Genomic DNA, 21,672 nt, shown 5'->3' on the forward strand with positions numbered 1-21,672 from the left:
GTGACACTGAGGTAGATCTGTATAGCTCTGTGGTGGGCGGTGAACACACTGCTGCTCACGCACACACACATGCACGCGAATGCAGAATATCATCCAGTATGTCAGGGCTACAGACAGAATATCACCCATGTGGGTCAGGGCTACAGACAGAATATCATCCAGTATGTCAGGGCTACAGACATAATATCACCCAGTATGTCTCAGCTACACACAGAATATCATCCAGTATGTCTCCGCTACAGACAGAATATCACCCAGTATGTCAGGGCTAAAGACAGAATATCATCCAGTATGTCTCAGCTACACACAGAATATCATCCAGTATCATCCAGAACAGGGCTCCGGGCAGCCGAGCGGAAATGGAGGAAAACTCGCCTCCCTGCGGACCTGGCATCCTTTCACTCCCTCCTCTCTACATTTTCCTCCTCTGTCTCTGCTGCTAAAGCCACTTTCTACCACGCTAAATTCCAAGCATCTGCCTCTAACCCTAGGAAGCTCTTTGCCACCTTCTCCTCCCTCCTGAATCCTCCCCCCTCCTCCCTCTCTGCAGATGACTTCGTCAACCATTTTGAAAAGAAGGTCGACGACATCCGATCCTCGTTTGCTAAGTCAAACGACACCGCTGGTTCTGCTCACACTGCCCTACCCTGTGCTCTGACCTCTTTCTCCCCTCTCTCTCCAGATGAAATCTCGCGTCTTGTGACGGCCGGCCGCCCAACAACCTGCCCGCTTGACCCTATCCCCTCCTCTCTTCTCCAGACCATTTCCGGAGACCTTCTCCCTTACCTCACCTCGCTCATCAACTCATCCCTGACCGCTGGCTACGTCCCTTCCGTCTTCAAGAGAGCGAGAGTTGCACCCCTTCTGAAAAAACCTACACTCGATCCCTCCGATGTCAACAATTACAGACCAGTATCCCTTCTTTCTTTTCTCTCCAAAACTCTTGAACGTGCCGTCCTTGGCCAGCTCTCCCGCTATCTCTCTCTGAATGACCTTCTTGATCCAAATCAGTCAGGTTTCAAGACTAGTCATTCAACTGAGACTGCTCTCCTCTGTATCACGGAGGCGCTCCGCACTGCTAAAGCTAACTCTCTCTCCTCTGCTCTCATCCTTCTAGATCTATCGGCTGCCTTCGATACTGTGAACCATCAGATCCTCCTCTCCACCCTCTCCGAGTTGGGCATCTCCGGCGCGGCCCACGCTTGGATTGCGTCCTACCTGACAGGTCGCTCCTACCAGGTGGCGTGGTGAGAATCTGTCTCCTCACCACGCGCTCTCACCACTGGTGTCCCCCAGGGCTCTGTTCTTGGCCCTCTCCTATTCTCGCTATACACCAATTCACTTGGCTCTGTCATAACCTCACATGGTCTCTCTTATCATTGCTATGCAGACGACACACAATTAATCTTCTCCTTTCCCCCTTCTGATGACCAGGTGGCGAATCGCATCTCTGCATGTCTGGCAGACATATCAGTGTGGATGACGGATCACCACCTCAAGCTGAACCTCGGCAAGACGGAGCTGCTCTTCCTCCCGGGGAAGGACTGCCCGTTCCATGATCTCGCCATCACGGTTGACAACTCCATTGTGTCCTCCTCCCAGAGCGCCAAGAACCTTGGCGTGATCCTGGACAACACCCTGTCGTTCTCAACCAACATCAAGGCGGTGGCCCGTTCCTGTAGGTTCATGCTCTACAACATCCGCAGAGTACGACCCTGCCTCACACAGGAAGCGGCGCAGGTCCTAATCCAGGCACTTGTCATCTCCCGTCTGGATTACTGCAACTCGCTGTTGGCTGGGCTCCTGCCTGTGCCATTAAACCCCTTCAACTCATCCAGAACGCCGCAGCCCGTCTGGTGTTCAACCTTCCCAAGTTCTCTCACGTCACCCCGCTCCTCCGTTCTCTCCACTGGCTTCCAGTTGAAGCTTGCATCCGCTACAAGACCATGGTGCTTGCCTACGGAGCTGTGAGGGGAACGGCACCTCAGTACCTCCAGGCTCTGATCAGGCCCTACACCCAAACAAGGGCACTGCGTTCATCCACCTCTGGCCTGCTCGCCTCCCTACCACTGAGGAAGTACAGCTCCCGCTCAGCCCAGTCAAAACTGTTCGCTGCCCTGGCCCCCAATGGTGGAACAAACTCCCTCACGACGCCAGGACAGCGGAGTCAATCACCACCTTCCGGAGACACCTGAAACCCCACCTCTTTAAGGAATACCTAGGATAGGATAAGTAATCCCTCTCACCCCCCCTTAAGTTTTAGATGCACTATTGTAAAGTGACTGTTCCACTGGATGTCATAAGGTGAATGCACCAATTTGTAAGTCGCTCTGGATAAGAGCGTCTGCTAAATGACTTAAATGTAAATGTAAATGTAAATGTCTCCGCTACAGACTGAATATCACCCAGTATGTCAGGGCTACAGACAGAATATCATCCAGTATGTCAGGGCTACAGACAGGATATCATCCAGTATGTCAGGGCTACAGACAGGATATCATCCAGTATGTCAGGGCTACAGACAGGATATCATCCAGTATGTCTCCGCTACAGACAGAATATCATCCAGTATGTCAGGGCTACAGACAGAATATCATCCAGTATGTCTCCGCTACGGACGAATATCATCCAGTATGTCAGGGCTACAGACAGAATATCATCCAGTACGTCAGGGCTACAGACAGGATATCATCCAGTATGTCTCCGCTACAGACAGAATATCATCCAGTATGTCAGGGCTACAGACAGGATATCAGTATGTCAGGGCTACAGACAGGATATCATCCAGTATGTCAGGGCTACAGACAGGATATCAGTATGTCAGGGCTACAGACAGAATATCATCCAGTATGTCAGGGCTACAGACAGAATATCACCCAGTATGTCTCAGCTACACACAGAATATCATCCAGTATGTCTCAGCTACAGACAGAATATCATCCAGTATGTCAGGGCTACAGACAGAATATCATCCAGTATGTCAGGGCTACAGACAGGATATCATCCAGTATGTCAGGGCTACAGACAGGATATCATCCAGTATGTCAGGGCTACAGACAGGATATCATCCAGTATGTCAGGGCTACAGACAGAATATCATCCAGTATGTCAGGGCTACAGACAGAATATCATCCAGTATGTCTCAGCTACACACAGAATATCATCCAGTATGTCTCCGCTACAGACAGAATATCACCCAGTATGTCAGGGCTACAGACAGAATATCATCCAGTATGTCAGGGCTACAGACAGAATATCATCCAGTATGTCTCCGCTATGGACGAATATCATCCAGTATGTTACGGCTACAGACAGGATATCATTCTGTCATTTTACCTCACAATGAGCGGAATACTACTATTCAGAATATATTTTTCAAGACTGCCCTGGAGAGCTGTAGCTGTGGCATTGGTTAAGATGGTTAGGTAAAAGTGATATTAACTAGCCTACAGTCTTTCATTCGGAGCATTATGCTAGCTACAGTCTTTCATTCGGAGCATTATGCTAGCTACAGTCTTTCATTCGGAGCATTATGCTAGCTACAGTCTTTCATTCTGAACATTACGCTAGCTACAGTCTGTCATTCCGAACATTATGCTAGCTACAGTCTGTCATTCTGAACATTATGCTAGCTACAGTCTGTCATTCTGAACATTACGCTAGCTACAGTCTGTCATTCCGAACATTACGCTAGCTACAGTCTTTCATTCTGACCATTAGGCTACAGCATATCTAGACACATAAAATACAGTCATTTTGTGTTTATTCAGTTGGCATTTTACCTTGGTCCACCTAAACACTTCACTAATAGACGCATGCTAGCGTTTTACCTCGTGAATCTTGTTCTGTAGGCAGCTCTGTCATTGGCAATGGTGAGGGCGGAGCTAACATTTCAAACAAGCTGCATGCTCTGAGAGGACATTTGACCAGGGTTAGTGCCTAAACCCTAATCCTGAATTTAACATTTACAATAACCCTAACCTGAAGCATTTTACATTTCAACATCACTGAGGTGACGTCAGAGTTTGGACGTAAGCTCCGCCCTCATTATTGAGTCTATTAAGTCATATGTGGGTTGTCTGAGGTAAAATGCTAACCTGCGTCTATTATTTGATATGTAAGTGGCTTGAAGATATTCAGGGTTTGCACACTTCGTCACAATATTGTTTTGAACATTATTTTTAGGACTGATGCCCAGCCGAGTAATATACTCAATGCATTCTCAATGGGTGCTGACAAAGATTTGGTTTAAAGTGCATTACTGTGGCTTGAAAAATTATTAGTAGGAAAACCTTTAGCTGATGCTGCCAGATTGACTTTATAAAGCTAGCTAGCTAGCTAAGGTAGTCTAGTGGCTTTAGAGCGTTGGACTAGTAACTTAAAGGTTGCAAGTTCAAATCCCCAAGCTGACGAGGTACAAATCTGTTGTTCTGCCCCTGAACAAGGCAGTTAACCCATTGTTCCTAGGCCATCATTGAAAGTAATAATTTGTTCTTAACTGACTTGTCTAGTTAAATAAAGGTGAAAAATAAAATACCAAAAAGATTGAGGGGAGACTTAACTAGCTAACATTAGCTACTTTTGATAGCTAATGACAACATTGCCAACTGTCTAACTGAAATTTAGGAGCAATGTAATGATTGCAAAGTTGTTTCCTACTAAATATTTGAGTACTTTTAGCAATGTCATCGTACTTCCAAGCCATTATAGTGTCATTTAGACTAAACAGTCATTAGCCCACATTCAGAAAGAATTGGCATTAACCATCAGTCAGACTTCAACGTGGCTGCGGCATCTGTAGAACGCTGATAACCATGGCAACAACATGGAGGTGCAACCCATGAATAGCAGAGATGATCTATAATGTTGTCATGGGCTTTGGCTATCCTGATGAATGAAGTCACTAACCTCCCCTAACCTCCCCTTTTATTGTAATGGTGAGATGTTAGCATGTCTTGGAGGTATGATATAAAATGCTAACCTCTCATGTTATTGTAATGGTGAGAGGTTAGCATGTTTTGGAGGTATCTGTAACTTTCTTGTAACTTTCTCACTCATGATTATGACAGATGTAACGAGTAGAAAATAATCATGCAGCTGTTGATAATTGAAACAAAGTTGTTTTTCCTGATTAGAAAATGCAGAAATTAAAAAAAGTAAAAAAGTATTCTATGAAATTCTATTCAAGTTAACAAAATGCCATGCACTCACTCACTCACTCACTCACTCACTCACTCACTCACTCACTCACTCACTCACTCACTCACTCACTCACTCACTCACTCACTCACTCACAAATACATCTAAATATCCCTCTGACAGTGAGTCGTGAAGGCTTCCCTCTTCCATTTGACAGACAGACAGACAGACAGACAGACAGACAGACAGACAGACAGACAGACAGACAGACAGACAGACAGACAGACAGACAGACAGACAGACAGACAGACAGACAGACAGACAGACAGACAGACAGACAGACAGACAGGCGAACAGACAGGCGAACAGACAGACAGACAGACAGACAGACAGACAGACAGACAGACAGACAGACAGACAGACAGACAGACAGACAGACAGACAGACAGACAGACAGACAGACAGACAGACAGACAGACAGACAGACTGCAGTACCACGCAACAAACAAAAGACCCTCTCCGGAGACTGACAATGTTATGATTATAATCACTGATCATTTGTTGAAGTCAGAGAATAAAATAATGAAATGTACGGAGTCCAAATTAGGATTGCCTCAGAGTCACAAGGAGTTGGTGACTCTGACTTCTGAAGTTGTACTAATATGGACACCGTACAAATAGTAATTTTCTGATAATTTTAATTTTAATCCATGTGTGACTGGCATCATCAACACAGGGGCCAAAGGTTAACCAAAAATATCCGCCAATCGCAAAGAAGCCAATTGTAAATTAGCCAATCATAAAGAAGCCAATCTTAAATTGGCCAATAATAATTGATATTGAATCTAGCACAGTTCTAGAGATCAGAGGATGCTCTGAGGGTAAATGAGCGAGTCAGCAGGCTAGATAGAGAGTGTTGTGTTATGATCGTGAAGCCTCTGATACGCCCGGGCGCTTTTCCTGTCAACAGGGTCATATGGAGACCGTCTTTAATAAAGGCCTACTCTGTGATATTTACTGACACTTTGGGTAGTTTGGCAGGTCACAGAGCGTAGGCTAAATCTCTGCTGCTATCTAGTGTGCGTGTGTGTGTGTTTGTGTGTGTGCTGTAGCCCTTCCTTCATCTTCAGTGCTGTCTGTTTCTTTATGTCCTCTTGTGTAACTAAGTGTGAATTCGTCAAGTTGATTGAATTGGTTTCAGAATTAGATTATGTTTGGTTCCACTGCATTAGACACAATGTCAGTCTCCATAAGAGACTGCTAACAATCTTCATCACACACTGTATATCCCTCTCTGCTTTGATTCAGAGTCTGAGTGACACACTGTATATCCTCAAAAGTTTCTACAGCTGCACCATCGAGAGCATCCTGACTTGTTGCATCACTGCTTGGTATGTCTAATGCTCGGCCTCCGACCGCAAAGCACTAATTGCGAACTGCCCTGTACATCACTGGCGCCAAGCTTCCTGCCATCCAGTACCTCTATACCAGGCAGTGTCAGATGCCCTAAAAATTGTCAAAGACTCCAGCTACCCTAGTCATAGACTGTTCTCTCTGCTAACGCATGGCAAGCGGTACCGGAGCGCCAAGTCTAGGTCAAAGAGACTTCTAAACAGCCTCTACCCTAAGCCATAAGACTCCTGAACATCTAGACAAAAGGCTACCCAGACAATTTGCAGTGCCCCCCTCTCACTCCCTCTTAACACCACTGCTACTCTCTGTTGTCATCTTTGCAGAGTCACTTTAATAACTCTACCTAGATGTACATACAACTCAACTAACTGGTGCCATCGCAAATTAACTACGTATCGTTCCCCCTTTGTATATAGTCTCGTTATTGTTATTTTACTGCTGCTATTTAATTACTTGTTACTTTAATCTCTTATTCTTATCTGATTTTTGTTTAAACTGCATTGTTTGTTAGGTGCTCGTAAGTTAACATTTCACTGTAACACCTGTTTTATTCGGCGCATGTGACTAATACAATTTGATTTTATTTGGATTGACAGCATAGCCAATGTTGAATGTTTATCATTTTAAGCTTGGAAAAGAGAATCTTAAACTGAAAACCACACACCCATTCCACTGAATAGCAGGTAAGTGATTGCTTTACAATGCTTGCAATTAACCACTGATACCTTCCAAAACACTCATTGTTGTGTAATGTTTATGTCCAATGGCCGATGAGCATCGATACATTTTAACTATAATTTCTCTTCATTATTTCTCTTCATATGAAAAAAAGTTAAAAAATAAATTAAAACATATATAAATGACCGTTCAAACGTTTGGGGAAATGTAGAAATGTAGAAATGTCTTTGTTTTTGAACGAAAAACACATTTTCCCCATTACAATAACATACAATTGATCAGAAATACAGTGTAGACATTGTTAATGTTGTAAATGACTATTGTAGCTGAAATATCTGTATAGGCATACAGAGGCCAATTATTAGCCACCATCACTCCTGTGTTCCAATGGCACGTTGTGTTAGCTAATCCAAGTTTATCATTTTATAAGGCTAATTGATCATTAGAAAACCCTTTTTCAATTATGTTAGCACAGCTGAAAACTGTTGGCCTGATTAAAAAGCAATAAAGGTGGCGTTCTTTAGACTAGTTGAGTATCTGCAGCAGCAGCATTTGGGGGTTCGATTACAGGCACAAAATGGCCAGAAACAAAGACCTTTCTTCTGAAACTCGTCAATATAGTCTTGTTCTGAGAAATGAAGGCTATTCCATGTGAGAAATTGCAGAATAGAAAGAGGAGTGGGAGGCCCCGGTGCACAATTGAGCAATAGGACAAGTGCATTAGAGTGTCGAGTTTGAAAAACAGACGCCTCACAAATCCTCAACTGGCAGCTTCATTAAATAGTACCCGCAAAACCCCAGTCTCAACGTCAACAGTGAGGTGGCAACTCCGGGATGCTGGCCTTCTAGGCAGAGATCCTCTGTCCAGTGTCTGTGTTCTTTTGCCCATCTTAATATTTTATTTTTATTGGCCAGTCTAAGATATGGCTTTTTCTTTGTAACTCTGTCTAGAAGACCAGCATCCCGGAGTCACCTCTTCACTGTTGACGTTGAGATTGGTGTTTTGCTGCTAGTTGAGTACTTGTGAGGTGTCTGTTTCTCAGTTGCAAGTTGTTAAAAAAAAAAAAAAAGAGTGGTGCGTGCATATCTATTCACCCCCTTTGCTATGAAGCCCCTAAATAAGATCTGGTGCAAATAATTACCTTAAGAAGTCACATAATTAGTTAAATAAAGTCCACCTGTGTGAAATCTAAGTGTCACATGATCTCAGTATATGTACACCTGTTCTGAAAGGCCCCAGAGTCTGCAACGCCACTAAGGAAGGGGCACCACCAAGCAACCACCAAGCAACCACCATTAACACCAAATAGTTCTCCAAAAACGACAGGGACAAAGTTGTGGAGAAATACAGATCAGAATTGGGTTATAAAAAAATATCAGAAACTTTTAACAGGAGATTCCCCAAACACATGGAAGAAGGTACTCTGATTAGTTGAGACTAAAATTAAGCTTTTAGACCATCAAGGAAGATGTTATGTCTGGCGCAAACCCAACATCTCTTCTCACCCCGAGAACACCATCCCCACAGTGAAGCATGGTGGTAGCAGGGACTGGGAGACTGGTCAGAATTGGAGAAATGATGGTTGGTGCTAAATACACTGAAATTCTTGAGGGAAACCTGTTTCTGTCTTCAAGAGATTTGAGACTGGGATGGAGGTTCACCTTCCAGCAGGACAATAACCCTAAGTATACTGCTAAAGCAACACTCGGGTGATTTAAGGGGAAACATTTAAATGTCTTGGAATGGCCTCGTCAAAGCCCAGACCTCAATCCAATTGAGAATCGGTGGTATGACTTAAAGATTGCTGTACACCAGCAAAACCCATCCAACTTGAAGGAGCTGGGGCAGTTTTGCATTGAAGAATGGGAAAAAAATCCCATTGGCTAGACATGTCAAGCTTATAGAGAAAACCTCCAAGAGACTTGCTTTATACTTACCATCTGGGTCCTTGTTTCACTAATGTTGAAATCAGACCTTTTTGCTGAGTACCTTATTGTCTACCATTTTATAGGAGTAGATAAAACATGGTGGATCTTTGAGTAGATTTTTTTTTTATGTACCTCTACTGGTATGCCATCCAGGAATTATATCATAGAACCGTACGTACAGCATTTTCGAGTATGATACAAACGTGTCTTGTTAATCCTAGATCTCCATAGTGACATGCCACACACTCAAGATGACACGAGTTAAACTTTAGCGCAGCAACACACCTCACGTTAATAAATACAATAATATAATGATTATTATTACTCTGTTATGAAATAGTGGGACAAGTTGTGAGTCGGACTGTACTCACCACGTAAAGCTGCTTCCATAGCAAGGCCCATTCCTGCAGAGTGGAGGTCACCTCCGTCACTATGGGGTCTTCTACTGGTACCACGGTCTCATACTGCCTGTACACAGAGGTGAAAAAAATATTTCAATAAGCATTATGATTAACCGCAAAGTAGAGCTCTGCTACCCGACCCGAGCCTGACAGGCCCTGACATTATACATCGGGTTAGGGCCAGATAGGGCATTTTATTTATTTATTTATTAATAACTACGGTAGGGTAGGGGGCTCGGGTATCCCTAAATTAATCACTAACAATTTGAAGCTGAGCCATTTGTTCGTGCTACACAGTACAGTCATATCTGGAAAATGATGGGACATGGAGAGCTCGACTTCAAGGAGTGAACGAGAGTCAATACAACACTAGTTCATCCAACATCAGCATGTATTTCGTCAACAACAAATACAATATTATAAATATTTCCCCGAGATGTGAGATAATTAATTTGCTATCTGTAATATTGTATAGCTTTGGAATCGTGACATAACGTACTTTAGAGGAAGCACATTTCTCGACTCACACCCTGACATTGAGAAGAGGTTGCGTGACGATCAGCCTAACAAACGTGTTACGCAGCATGACAATGTGAATGTGATTGCTGGTTGGGGAATTATACCTTCATCTATTCAATGGGATTCCTTTATCCTTCTTTCTCTACTGTCTCTGGCAGAGCAGCCAAACCCTATATCTGTCACTCCCATAGTTCCATTACCAAGGCAGTATTAGTTATGTGTTTCATGTCCAGATGAGACTCTAGTTTTGAATCGTTCTATATTTCTTGTGTTATTAAACACCCCACCCCCCCCCACCCCCCGCACCTGCCGCTCAACTCCCAGCGTCTCCGATACAGAATACTGCCTCGCACAAATGGAAGCAACAGGGAATCAGGACATCTCCCAGACGGTCAACGAACAGGGATACCTACTTTGTCAGCACCACGACCAGCTGGCACAAAATCAAATCAAATCAAATCAAATGTTATTTGTCACATACACATGGTTAGCAGATGTTAATGCGAGTGTAGCGAAATGCTTGTGCTTCTAGTTCCGACAATGCAGTGATAACCAACAAGTAATCTAACTAACAATTCCAAAACTACTGTCTTATACACAGTGTAAGGGGATAAGGAACATGTACATAAGGATATATGAATGAGTGATGGTACAGAGCAGCATACAGTAGATGGTATTGAGTACAGTATATACATATGAGATGAGTGTGTAGACAAAGTAAACAAAGTGGCATAGTTAAAGTGGCTAGTGATACATGTGTTACATAAGGATGCAGTCGATGATGTAGAGTACAGTATATACATATGCATATGAGATGAATAATGTAGGGTAAGTAACATTATATAAGGTAGCATTGTTTAAAGTGGCTAGTGATATATTTACATCATTTCCCATCAATTCCCATTATTAAAATGGCTGGAGTTGGGTCAGTGTCAATGACAGTGTGTTGGCAGCAGCCACTCAATGTTAGTGGTGGCTGTTTAACAGTCTGATGGCCTTGAGATAGAAGCTGTTTTTCAGTCTCTCGGTCCCAGCTTTGATGCACCTGTACTGACCTCGCCTTCTGGATGATAGCGGGGTGAACAGGCAGTGATTCGGGTGGTTGATGTCCTTGATGATCTTTATGGCCTTCCTGTAACAACGGGTGGTGTAGGTGTCCTGGAGGGCAGGTAGTTTGCCCCCGGTGATGCGTTGTGCAGTCCTCACTACCCTCTGGAGAGCCTTACGGTTGAGGGCGGAGCAGTTGCCGTACCAGGCGGTGATACAGCCCGCCAGGATGCTCTCGATTGTGCATCTGTAGAAGTTTGTGAGTGCTTTTGGTAACAAGCCAAATTTCTTCAGCCTCCTGAGGTTGAATAGGCGCTGCTGCGCCTTCTTCACGATGCTGTCAGTGTGAGTGGACGACTATGGAGGAGGTCCGAGACCAGCACTCTACCACCAGTCGACCCAGCGAACCAGAACACCAGTCTATTCAACAGTCCCCCAGGTCAGAAATACCCATTTGTCTCTCCCGGACAACTATGATGGAACCCCATCTATATGCCGTGGCTTCCTACTCCAGTGCTCCCTTTTACACCAGATTTTTGCACACCAGATGGGAGCTTCCACCATTGAGAGGTCCAATAATATATGCCATTTAGCAGACGCTTTTATCCAAAGCGACTTACAGTCATGTGTGCATACATTCTACGTATGGGTGGTCCCGGGGTTTGAACCCACTACCCTGGCGTTACAAGCGCCATGCTCTACCAACTGAGCTACAGAAGGACCAAGGTTGCCACAGACATTTCTCTGCCGACTGGCTTCGTATGCGGGGTCATGGATGTGTTCAGAGGTATCTGTGATCATCCACTGGAGGGCAGAGAGGAGGGAGAGCGCCTATTACGGCAGGATGACCGGACAGTAGCAGCATCCAGTGGATGGGATGAGATTCAGAAGAGGACTGCGAGAGGAGGGCCAGACGGAACTGGCACGTCGAGACAATGTCCTTGGACGCACTCATCGTGATGGTCATCTGTCTAGATAACCTACTTCGGGAGCGTCGGTAGACTCATCGTGATGGTCATCTGTCTAGATAACCTACTTCGGGAGCGTCGGTAGACTCATCGTAATGGTCATCTGTTTAGATAACCTACTTCGGGAGCGTCGGTACACTCATCGTGATGGTCATCTGTCTAGATAACCTACTTCGGGAGCGTCGGTACACTCATCGCTTCTCCCTCTCCCCCAGGGACCACTGTGCATCAGAGGCTGAACCCATTGAGGTAGGGGTCACATGCCTCCCCGCAGCTGAGCTTTGCAGACGGAAACAACGGGGGCTCTGTCCCTATTGTGGTTAAGGGGGGCACCAGCTTCAACAGTGTCCGGTACATCCCAACTCGGGATCCGCGAGTGCAGAGGGATGGTCACGTGATCTTCCACCTCATTGGGCGGGTGTGAGTATCCCATCGTCATCATTTTCTGCTAAACTCTTTTTAGTGTCGATTGCACTAGCTGGCTTTCCCTCGTGTACTGTTTCTACAGCGGTGGTGGATTCCGGTCGCACGGGGAACTTTATTTATTATTCTCTGAACATCTCCTCATACCCACTCTCCTCTACGTTCCCGCTTCAAGCCCAGATAATTGGCCACTAGGATCCGGGAACCATCACACACATCACCTCACCACTCACCCTCACCGTGGAGTTCATTCATAAGGAAAGCATTCCGTTATTCATCATTAGTGCACCAGCTCACAAGATAATATTTGGACCTTCCATGGCTCCAACGACATAACCCCACCATCTCATCGTCGAGGATGATAATCACGACAGGTCACACGAATGTGAGAGGACCTGCTTTCCCGTCCTCTCTCGAGTCATAGCCCCTGTGCTCTGGGACGTAGATGTGGAGAAGGAACCTGCACCCACTCCCTGCCCCCCTGAGTGCATCTACGTTCCCACAGGGATAAGGGATAGGTTGCTGACCTGGGCGCACACAGCTGTCGTTGCTGGACATCCAGGGATCACCCGTACTATTCAATCTCTCTCCGACAAATATTAGTGGCCCATCTAGGTGCAGGACATTATTCGCTACGTCAACTCCTGTTCTGTGTGTGTCCAAACTAAATCCCCCCCGGCACGTTCCAGCAGGGAAACTCCATCCCCTTTGCCTCAACGTCCCTGGTCTCATCTATCCATTGATTTTGTCACTGATCTCCCCTCCTCTGACGGTTTCACCATCATTTTGGTGGTTGTGGATAGTTGATCAAAATCCATTCGTTTTTTATCCATCCCTTTCTCTGGTCTCCCTACTGCTCTCCAGGTCACTGAGGCACTATTCCAGCAGGTCTTCCGACATTATGGCCTTTCAAAGGCCATCGTCTCTGACCGTTGCCCCCAATTCACATCACTGGTATAGAGAGCCTTCATGGAGAAGCTCGGGGTCACAGTCAGCCTCACGCAGAAGAAGTGTGGAGCGAAGCCCACGTGAGTCTCAAACGCGCTGTCCACCATCAGAAGGAGCAGGAGGATTGCCACCGCTGGGAGGCTCCTGTGTTCCAACCTGGTGATCGTGTCTGGCTCTCCACCAGGAACCCCCCACTCCGCCTGCCCTGCAAGAAGCTGAGCCCCTGGTTTGTGGGGCTGTTCAAGGTTCTCCGGAGGGTCAATGAGGTAACGTATAGATTACAGCTCCCCAGTAACGACCATATCTCAACTTCCTTTCATGTCTCCCTTCTCAGGCTGTTGGTTCCTGGTCCACTGGCTGAGGCTGTCCCCCATGACACACCTCCATCTCGACTGGACATCAAGGGAGGTCCCTCCTATGCCGTCAGATACCTAATGGACGATCAACGTTGTGGGGGTCGGCTCCAGTCACTCCCTTAGTTCCATTCCCCAGGCAGTATTAGTTACGTGTTTCTTGTCTTGTATTATTAAACTCACCCCCAGCACCTGCTTCTCGACTCCCGGCGTCTCCGTTACAGAGTGACAGACAGATAGTAAATCCATTAGCTGCTCCTAACGGAGGAAGTTCTTTCTGACTTTAGGTTTCGGGCAGGGCAAGGCCTTTAATTTGGCAGAAGCAATCAGCCAGGTAAGGGAAGGGATCAGAATACAAAATGTATGCCCGGGCTTTACCGCACATTGTGAACATTGTTTGTGTGTGTGTGTGTGTGTGTGTGTGTCTGTCTGTCTGTCTGTCTGTCTGTCTGTCTGTCTGTCTGTCTGTCTGTCTGTCTGTCTGTCTGTCTGTCTGTCTGTCTGTCTGTCTGTCTGTGTAAAGCCTTCAGATATTTGACATGCTGTAAATGTATAACTATCTATCCTCAGCAAACTGTATATTACTATATAACGGTCCCTAAATCACTAAAACCCTAAATCCTAAATCATTCAGATGCCAGATGGTTTTAAAATCTGTTTTGCAAACTTTAAAACCAAACTGCAATTACACAGGTCTTACAGTCCTAATAACCCTGAGTCTACCCCCCACCGACGTTAGTTCCTGATTCCACGAACGTTAGTTCTCATTTCCACCGACGTTACTTCCTGGTTCCACCGATGTTAGTTCCCAATTCCACCGATGTTAGTTCCCAATTCCACTGACGTTACTTCCTGATTCCACTGACATTACTTCCTGATTCCACCAACGTTACTTCCGGGTTCCACCGACGTTACTTCCCGATTCCACTGACGTTACTTCCTGATTCCACTGACATTACTTCCTGATTCCACCAACGTTACTTCCTGGTTCCACTAACATTAGTTCAACTTGTTATATATTTGTCTCCATGTTACGATCTGATGTCCCTCTATATCCATAACACACACACACACAAGTACGGATACACACACGCACGCACGCACACACACTCACAAACACACACTCACAAACACAAATACATATGAAAGTATGGACACAGACACACACACACAAACACATAAAAACACACACACAAACCCAAGCAAGGACACACGCACACACATACAAACACATACAAAGGCATAAAGACCCAAGCAGAGATCCACATCTGTAACAGACACATCTGTAACAGGTACAGGTCTAACGTGGCTCTATAGTGCTCTCCATCTCCCCACTGTCTCTTCCGCTCTGTCTTTACACACACCTGTGTTTACATACATACACCTTAGCCAAACAGATTTAAACTCAGTTATTCACAATTCTGACATTTAATCCTAGTAATAATTCCCTGTTTTAGGTCAATTAGGATTACCACTTCAATCTAAGAAAATGAAATGTCAGAATAATAGTAGAGAGAATGATTTATTTCAGCTTTTAGTTATTTCATTACATTCCCAGTGGGTCAGACGTTTGCATACACTCAGTTAGTACTTGGTAGTATTGTCTTTAAATGATTTAATTTGGGTCAAACGTTTTGGGTAGCCTTCCACAAGCTTCCCACAATAAGTTGGGTGAATTTTGGCCCATTCCTCCTGACAGAGCTGGTGTAACTGAGTCAGGTTTGTAGGCCTCCTTGCTCGCACACAATTTTTCAGTTAGACCCACCAATTTTTTATGGGATTGAGGTCAGAGCTTTGTTGTGGCTATTCCAGAACCTTGACTTTGTTGTCCTTAAGCCAATTTGCCACAACTTTGGAAGTATGCTTGGGGTCATTGTCCATTTTAAAAACCCATTTGCGACCAAGCTTTAAAATCCTCACTGATGTCTTGAGATGTTGCTTCAGTATATCCACATAATTTCCCTCCTCATGATCCCATCTATTTTGTGAAGTGCACCTGTCCCTCCTGCAGCAAAGCACCCCCACAAAATTATGCTGCCACCCCCGTGCTTCACGGTTGGGATGGTATTCTTCAGCTTGCAAGCCTCCCCCTTTTTCCTCCAAACATAACGATGGTCATTATGGCCAAACAGTTCTATTTCTGTTTCATCAGAACAGAGGACATTTCTCCGAAAAGTACGAACTTTGTCCCCATGTGCAGTTCCAAAATGCATTTTTTTATGGAGGTTTTGGAGCAGTGGCTTCTTCCTTGCTAGGACTCATTTTACTGTGGATATAGATACATTTGTACATGTTTCCTCCAGCATCTTCACAAGGTCCTTTGCTGTTGTTCTGGGATTGATTTGCACTCATCGCACCAAATTACGTTCATCTCTAGGAGACAGTCGTTTGGAAATTGCTCCCAAGGATGAACCAGACTTGTGGACGTCTATAATTTATTGAGGTCTTGGCTGATTTATTTTCTTCCATGATGTCAAGCACAGAGGCACTGAGTTTGAAGGTCGGCCTTGAAATACATCCACAGGCACAACTCCAATTCACTCAAATGATGTCAATAAGCCTATCAGAAGCATATAAAGCCAGGACATCTTTTGGGGGAATTTTCCAAGCTGTTTAAAGGCACACTCAACTTAGTGTATGTAAACTTCTGACCCACTTGAATTGTGATACAGTGAATTATAAGTGAAATAATCTGTCTGTAAACAATAGTTGGAAAAATGTCATGCACAAAGTAGATGTCCTAACCGACTTGCCAAAACTGTAGTTTTGGAGTGGTTGAAAAACGAGTTTAAATGACCCTAAGTGTATGTAAACTTCTGAGTTCAACTGTATAGCTGTGTGTGTGTGTGTGTGTGTGTGTGTGTGTGTGTGTGTGTGTGTGTGTGTGTGTGTGTGTGTGTGTGTGTGTGTGTGTGTGTGTGTGTGTGTGTGTGTGTGTGTGTGTGTGTGTGTGTGTGTGTGTGTGTGTGTGTGTGTGTGTGTGTGTGTGTGTGTGTGTGTGTGTGTGTGTCACTTTATAGTTAACTTTTCTCACTATTGAGTAGCAATATGGTTAAAAAAAATGAGGAGCAAAGCATTTCCCCCTCTATTCTATTGTATTCTATTATATTGTACTATATTGCGTTGCTTTGCGTTGCGTTGCATTGTATTGTATTGTATTGTATTGTATTGTATTCTATTGTATTCTATTATATTGTACTATATTGCGTTGCTTTGCGTTGCTTTGCGTTGCATTGTATTGTATTGTATTGTATTGTATTGTATTGTATTGTATTGTATTGTATTGTATATTGGTGGTGTTTCACATCAATCACCAGAGCACTGCTCCAATGTTAAATCTAATCATTCAGCCCAAAGATATGGATCGGTCCAACGTACATTCACATACTGTCCCTATAGATCACTGTGTAAATAGATTATGTTTGAATTATCTATACATCAAGTACATTACAGCCCTGTCTAACGGTAAACTGAACTGACTAAAAGTAGACTGTATGGAGACAGTGGTGGAGCAGGGAAAGAGGAAGAGAGACAGTGGAGGAGAAGAGGAAGAGAGACAGAGGAGGAGAAGAGGAAGAGAGACAGTGGTGGAGAAGAGGAAGAGAGACAGAGGAGGAGAAGAGAGAGTGGAGGAGAAGAGGAAGAGAGACAGTGGTGGAGAAGAGGAAGAGAGACAGTGGAGGAGAAGAGGAAGAGAGACAGTGGAGGAGAAGAGGAAGAGAGACAGTGGAGGAGAAGAGGAAGAGAGACAGAGGAGGAGAAGAGGAAGAGAGACAGTGGAGGAGAAGAGGAAGAGAGACAGAGGAGGAGAAGAGGAAGAGAGACAGTGGAGGAGAAGAGGAAGAGAGACAGTGGAGGAGAAGAGGAAGAGAGACAGTGGAGGAGAAGAGGAAGAGAGACAGATGAGGAGAAGAGAGAGTGGAGGAGAAGAGGAAGAGAGACAGTGGTGGAGAAGAGGAAGAGAGACAGTGGAGGAGAAGAGGAAGAGAGACAGTGGTGGAGAAGAGGAAGAGAGACATTGGAGGAGAAGAGGAAGAGAGACAGTGGAGGAGAAGAGGAAGAGAGACAGAGGAGGAGAAGAGGAAGAGAGACAGTGGAGGAGAAGAGGAAGAGAGACAGTGGAGGAGAAGAGGAAGAGAGACAGTGGAGGAGAAGAGGAAGAGAGACAGTGGAGGAGAAGAGGAAGAGAGACAGAAGAGGAGAAGAGGAAGAGAGACAGTGGAGGAGAAGAGGAAGAGAGACAGAGGAGGAGAAGAGGAAGAGAGACAGTGGAGGAGAAGAGGAAGAGAGACAGTGGAGGAGAAGAGGAAGAGAGACAGTGGTGGAGAAGAGGAAGAGAGACAGAGGAGGAGAAGAGGAAGGGAGACAGAGGAGGAGAAGAGGAAGAGAGACAGAGGAGGAGAAGAGGAAGAGAGACAGAGGAGGAGAAGAAGAAGAGAGACAGAGGAGGAGAAGAGGATGAGAGACAGAGGAGGAGAAGAGGAAGAGAGACAGAGGAGGAGAAGAGGAAGAGAGACAGAGGAGGAGAAGAGGAAGAGAGACAGTGGAGGAGAAGAGGAAGAGAGAGTGGAGGAGAAGAGGAAGAGAGACAGTGGAGGAGAAGAGGAAGAGAGAGTGGAGGAGAAGAGGAAGAGAGACAGTGGAGGAGAAGAGGAAGAGAGACAGTGGAGGAGAAGAGGAAGAGAGACAGTGGAGGAGAAGAGGAAGAGAGACAGTGGAGGAGAAGAGGAAGAGAGACAGTGGAGGAGAAGAGGAAGAGAGACAGAGGAGGAGAAGAGGATGAGAGACAGAGGAGGAGAAGAGGAAGAGAGACAGAGGAGGAGAAGAGGAAGAGAGACAGAGGAGGAGAAGAGGAAGAGAGACAGTGGAGGAGAAGAGGAAGAGAGAGTGGAGGAGAAGAGGAAGAGAGACAGTGGAGGAGAAGAGGAAGAGAGACAGTGGAGGAGAAGAGGAAGAGAGACAGTGGAGGAGAAGAGGAAGAGAGAGTGGAGGAGAAGAGGAAGAGAGACAGTGGAGGAGAAGAGGAAGAGAGACAGTGGAGGAGAAGAGGAAGAGAGACAGAGGAGGAGAAGAGGAAGAGGAAGAGAGAGACTGTAGTATTTAGCTCTGTCTGAGATGTACAGTAGACTGTAGTATTTATCTCTGTCTGAGATGTACAGTAGACTGTAGTATTTATCTCTGTCTGAGATGTACAGTAGACTGTAGTATTTATCTCTGTCTGAGATGTACAGTAGACTGTAGTATTTATCTCTGTCTGAGATGTACAGTAGACTGTAGTATTTATCTCTGTCTGAGATGTATAGTAGACTGTAGTATTTATCTCTGTCTGAGATGTATAGTAGACTGTAGTATTTATCTCTGTCTGAGATGTACAGTAGGCTGTAGTATTTAGCTCTGTCTGAGATGTACAGTAGACTGTCGTATTTGGCTCTGTCTGAGATGTACAGTAGACTGTCGTATTTGGCTCTGTCTGAGATGTACAGTAGACTGTCGTATTTGGCTCGGTCTGAGATGTACAGTAGACTGTCGTATTTGGCTCTGTCTGAGATGTACAGTAGGCTGTAGTATTTAGCTCTGTCTGAGATGTACAGTAGACTGTAGTATTTAGCTCTGTCTGAGATGTACAGTAGACTGTAGTATTTAGCTCTCTGTCTGAGATGCTCTGTCACAGTAGACTGTAGTATTTAGCTCTGTCTGAGATGTACAGTAGACTGTAGTATTTAGCTCTGTCTGAGATGTACAGTAGACTGTAGTATTTAGCTCTGTCTGAGATGTACAGTAGGCTGTAGTATTTGGCTCTGTCTGAGATGTACAGTAGGCTGTAGTATTTAGCTCTGTCTGAGATGTACAGTAGACTGTCGTATTTGGCTCTGTCTGAGATGTACAGTAGACTGTCGTATTTATCTCTGTCTGAGATGTACAGTAGACTGTAGTATTTAGCTCTGTCTGAGATGTACAGTAGACTGTAGTATTTGGCTCTGTCTGAGATGTACAGTAGGCTGTAGTATTTGGCTCTGTCTGAGATGTACAGTAGGCTGTAGTATTTGGCTCTGTCTGAGATGTACAGTAGACTGTAGTATTTGGCTCTGTCTGAGATGTACAGTAGGCTGTAGTATTTGGCTCTGTCTGAGATCAAATCAAATCAAATCAAATCAAATTTATTTATATAGCCCTTCGTACATCAGCTGATATCTCAAAGTGCTGTACAGAAACCCAGCCTAAAACCCCAAACAGCAAACAATGCAGGTGTAAAAGCACGGTGGCTCTGGAAAAACTCCCTAGAAAGGCCAAAACCTAGGAAGAAACCTAGAGAGGAACCGGGCTATGTGGGGTGGCTGTCAGTCCTCTTCTGGCTGTCGGGTAGAGATTATAACAGAACATGACCAAGATGTTCAAATGTTCATAAATGACCAGCATGGTCAAATAATAATAAGGCAGAACAGTTGAAACTGGAGCAGCAGCACAGTCAGATGGACTGGGGACAGCAAGGAGCCATCATGTCAGGTAGTCCTGGGGACGGTCCTAGGGCTCAGGTCCTCCGAGAGAGAGAAAGAAAGAGAGAATTAGAGAGAGCATATGTGGGGTGGTAGTATTTCCTCTTCTGAGATGTACAGGTGGAGATTATAACAGAACGTGGCCAAGATGTTCAAATGTTCATAAATGACCAGCATGGTTGAATAATAGTAAGGCAGAACAGTTGAAACTGGAGCAGGAGATGGCCAGGTGGACTGGGGACAGCAAGGAGTCCTCATGTCAGGTAGTCCTGGGACATGGTCCTAGGGCCCAGGCCAGTTGAAACTGAGCAGCAGCATGGCCAGGTGGACTGGGGACAGCAAGGAGTCATCTGAGATGTCAGGTAGTCCTGGGGCATGGTTCTAGGGCTCAGGTCCTGAGAGAGTAGAGAAAGAAGATGTACAGTAGACTGAGAGAATTAGAGCTCTGTCTGAGATTTACAGTAGACCGTATTTATAGATGTACAGGAGAAGTATTTACTCCAGATAAACAAGATGACCCTAGCCCCGACACATGAGAAACTACTGTCTGAGAGCATAAATACTGGAGGCTGAGACTGGAGGGGTCAGGAGACTCTGTGGCCCCATCCGAGGATGGACAGGGCCAAACAGGAAGGATATAACCCCACCCACTGTCTGAGAAGCACAGCCCCCACACCACTGAGGGAAATCTTCAACCACCAATTTACCATCCTGAGACAAGGCCGAGTATAGCCCACAAAGATCTCCGAGATGTACAGTAGACTGTAGTATTTGGCTCTGTCTGAGATGTACAGTAGACTGTAGTATTTGGCTCTGTCTGAGATGTACAGTAGACTGTAGTATTTGGCTCTGTCTGAGATGTACAGTAGACTGTAGTATTTATCTCTGTCTGAGATGTACAGTAGACTGTAGTATTTGGCTCTGTCTGAGATGTACAGTAGGCTGTAGTATTTGGCTCTGTCTGAGATGTACAGTAGACTGTAGTATTTATCTCTGTCTGAGATGTACAGTAGGCTGTAGTATTTGGCTCTGTCTGAGATGTACAGTAGGCTGTAGTATTTAGCTCTGTCTGAGATGTACAGTAGGCTGTAGTATTTAGCTCTGTCTGAGATGTACAGTAGACTGTAGTATTTGGCTCTGTCTGAGATGTACAGTAGACTGTAGTATTTAGCTCTGTCTGAGATGTACAGTAGACTGTAGTATTTAGCTCTGTCTGAGATGTACAGTAGGCTGTAGTATTTGGCTCTGTCTGAGATGTACAGTAGGCTGTAGTATTTAGCTCTGTCTGAGATGTACAGTAGACTGTCGTATTTGGCTCTGTCTGAGATGTACAGTAGACTGTCGTATTTATCTCTGTCTG

The 21,672-nt window shown here is 45.0% G+C and overlaps 1 protein-coding gene across 1 annotated transcript in view; it reads right to left on the minus strand.

Annotated features, from left to right (window-relative positions):
* LOC124032458 (dedicator of cytokinesis protein 3-like) overlaps window positions 1–21,672 on the minus strand; it is a 393,573-nt gene that overhangs the window by 163,444 nt on the left and 208,457 nt on the right. Inside the window, exon 5 of the mRNA XM_046344862.1 lies at window positions 9,531–9,627. Coding sequence (XP_046200818.1) covers window positions 9,531–9,627 — 97 coding nt within the window. The remainder of the gene's footprint in view (window positions 1–9,530; window positions 9,628–21,672) is intronic.

The sequence above is a fragment of the Oncorhynchus gorbuscha genome, linkage group LG03 (assembly GCF_021184085.1).
Source record: "Oncorhynchus gorbuscha isolate QuinsamMale2020 ecotype Even-year linkage group LG03, OgorEven_v1.0, whole genome shotgun sequence".
Taxonomy (NCBI): domain Eukaryota; kingdom Metazoa; phylum Chordata; class Actinopteri; order Salmoniformes; family Salmonidae; genus Oncorhynchus; species Oncorhynchus gorbuscha.